General features: G+C 33.1%; 1 protein-coding gene across 1 annotated transcript; it reads right to left on the bottom strand.

The window, feature by feature from the left end:
- Positions 1–806: 806 nt before the first annotated feature.
- Positions 807–1,418, bottom strand: LOC25492555 (probable histone H2A.3). The gene has a single exon (XM_013600716.3). It carries the CDS (start codon positions 1,383–1,385, stop codon positions 939–941), a length of 447 nt encoding a protein of 148 aa, XP_013456170.1. The 5' UTR covers positions 1,386–1,418; the 3' UTR covers positions 807–938.
- Between the last annotated feature and the right edge of the window lie 802 nt (positions 1,419–2,220).

The following is a 2,220-nucleotide window of genomic DNA, read 5'->3' as shown; positions in this document are numbered from 1 at the left end:
TTTTATAATCGCAAAACTTGGTATTCATTCACGTATCCCAAACATTGTAGCCAAGACAATCCTGATTCCAGGTCGGTGCACACAAGTGATGGGATCAAGACAAGGCCACAAGTTTATAAGCGCGGACCATTCAGTATTTCATCTCAAATCTTAGGCGCCCCAGAAAAGCAAGAATAAGACAAGAACAACAGCTTCATAGATTGCTAAGATGTTGCGTCCAAGGAATCAAAAAGCACACAATTCGAATAACACGTAAATCAGTCCCTAGTATTCATATACCACTTTCATAGTTTATATCAATCTTCATATCTTCTTCCATTTAATTTTCTTTTATATTTTCAACTAAGGTATGCCATTGGCAATCACTACTTGAAACAGGAATACAATTTCATCTATTTAAAAACAACTACAGAAAAAAAAGGCAACAATGTAATTCAAAACAGGTGTTCACCCAATTTTCATTAATTTTACCATTATCATACACAAAAAGGATCAACAAGATCCCATTCCAACTTTGTTGAGTTCAGTTAGATTATGTTCAATTTGTTGACTTTGTTATCAATTAGTTAGTCCTTCTCTTGTAACATGTGGTCCTTTATGTGCTAGTGAGCTATTGTGATAAGATTTAGATTTAACATTTTCATTTGAGTTTGATTGCCATTTTCTCATGGAATCAGTCGCTTTGAAATCTTTGTTGCACAACTTTAAATTCATCAAATCCCTTTTATGTTGAAGCTTCTCCACTTCAACTGCATCTTCATATCTTGAATCCCCACTAGTTTACCTAATTCACGGTTCAATCGAGTCAATTTTCATTAATTCCACCACTATCATACACAAAAAGGATCAACAAGATACAATTACTTCATCACAACTTCAAAAGCAAAAAAAAAAGAAAGAAAACTAATTAAAAGATCTAATTGTTCCTAGAATCAGATCTAAGCCTTCTTTGGAGACTTTCCAGCCTTCTTTGGCTCCTTAGGAACAGCTTTTTCATTCTTCTTAGGCAAAAGGATTGGGTTAATGTTTGGAAGAACACCACCATGAGCAATGGTAACACCATTAAGCAATTTACCAAGCTCTTCATCATTCCTAACAGCCAACAACACATGCCTTGGAATGATTCTATTCTTCTTGTTATCACGTGCTGCATTTCCAGCCAACTCAAGAACTTCAGCAGCAAGATATTCAAGAACTGCTGCTAGGTATACCGGAGCACCTGTTCCGACACGCTGAGCGTATCTTCCTTTCTTCAAGTATCTACCGATTCTTCCCACTGGAAATTGAAGACCGGCTCTGATTGATCTTGTCACCGACTTCTTCCTTGGTCCTCCTCCTTTCCTTCCACCGGCTCCCTTCTTCGTTGCCTTTGGGCTTGCGTCCATTTCGAACTGAGATTTTGAGAGAAAAAGAAAATTTGAATGCGAAGAAGGTTTGAATTGAGAATTTGATGAATTGAGGATGATGCGGTGAGATTAATATAAGAGATGGTTCTCGTGTTTCTATTGGTTAGAGAGGTTCGTTGCGGATCGATGACGTGGATTTTTTTTAATACGTTAATTACATTGCCATAGGATATGATGACGGAAGGTCAGGATTTTGTTTTGGTAAAACGATGATGCGGATCGATGAGCTGGCTATGGATAATGGATGGGTCGTTAGATGCTTTTTCCCTTCTTCATTTTCCCAGAATAAAGTTTTGCTCTTTTTTCTTTTATTTTTAAATTAGATATATTGTTTTGAAAATTGAAACTTTAATTTTATCATGGTTTTTTTATGATGTGTAAATTTGCACATGTTAAGAAGATTAAAATAAAAAATTTATATTAAAATTTGTACATTTAATAATTAATATAAAACTTTTAAATAAATAATTGTTGTTTTTCAAAAAAAAATTACTACTATTAATTGTTTTAACATATGCAATGTACATCTTAGACAAACTTTTTTTATTATTAAATACTCGTTTTTTTACACATCATCTAATAAAAAAAAAAGGAAACTAGTTTTTTTGATTGAGTTAATGTGTAGAATTTTCAAACAATAATTAAAAAAAAAATTGATTTTAATTAAAATTATAGATATAAGATGGTAGGTAAATAAAAGGTTTAAATGCGCTTTTGGTCCTAAGTATTTATTTGGTATCACTTTGGTCCCTTAACTAAAAAAAAATTGTTTGAGCATTTTATCTTTATCTCCGTTACTTTTGGTCCTTTTCGT

The sequence above is a fragment of the Medicago truncatula genome, chromosome 4, assembly GCF_003473485.1.
Source record: "Medicago truncatula cultivar Jemalong A17 chromosome 4, MtrunA17r5.0-ANR, whole genome shotgun sequence".
Lineage (NCBI taxonomy): Eukaryota > Viridiplantae > Streptophyta > Magnoliopsida > Fabales > Fabaceae > Medicago > Medicago truncatula.
This window is presented reverse-complemented; position numbering and strand designations above follow the sequence as displayed.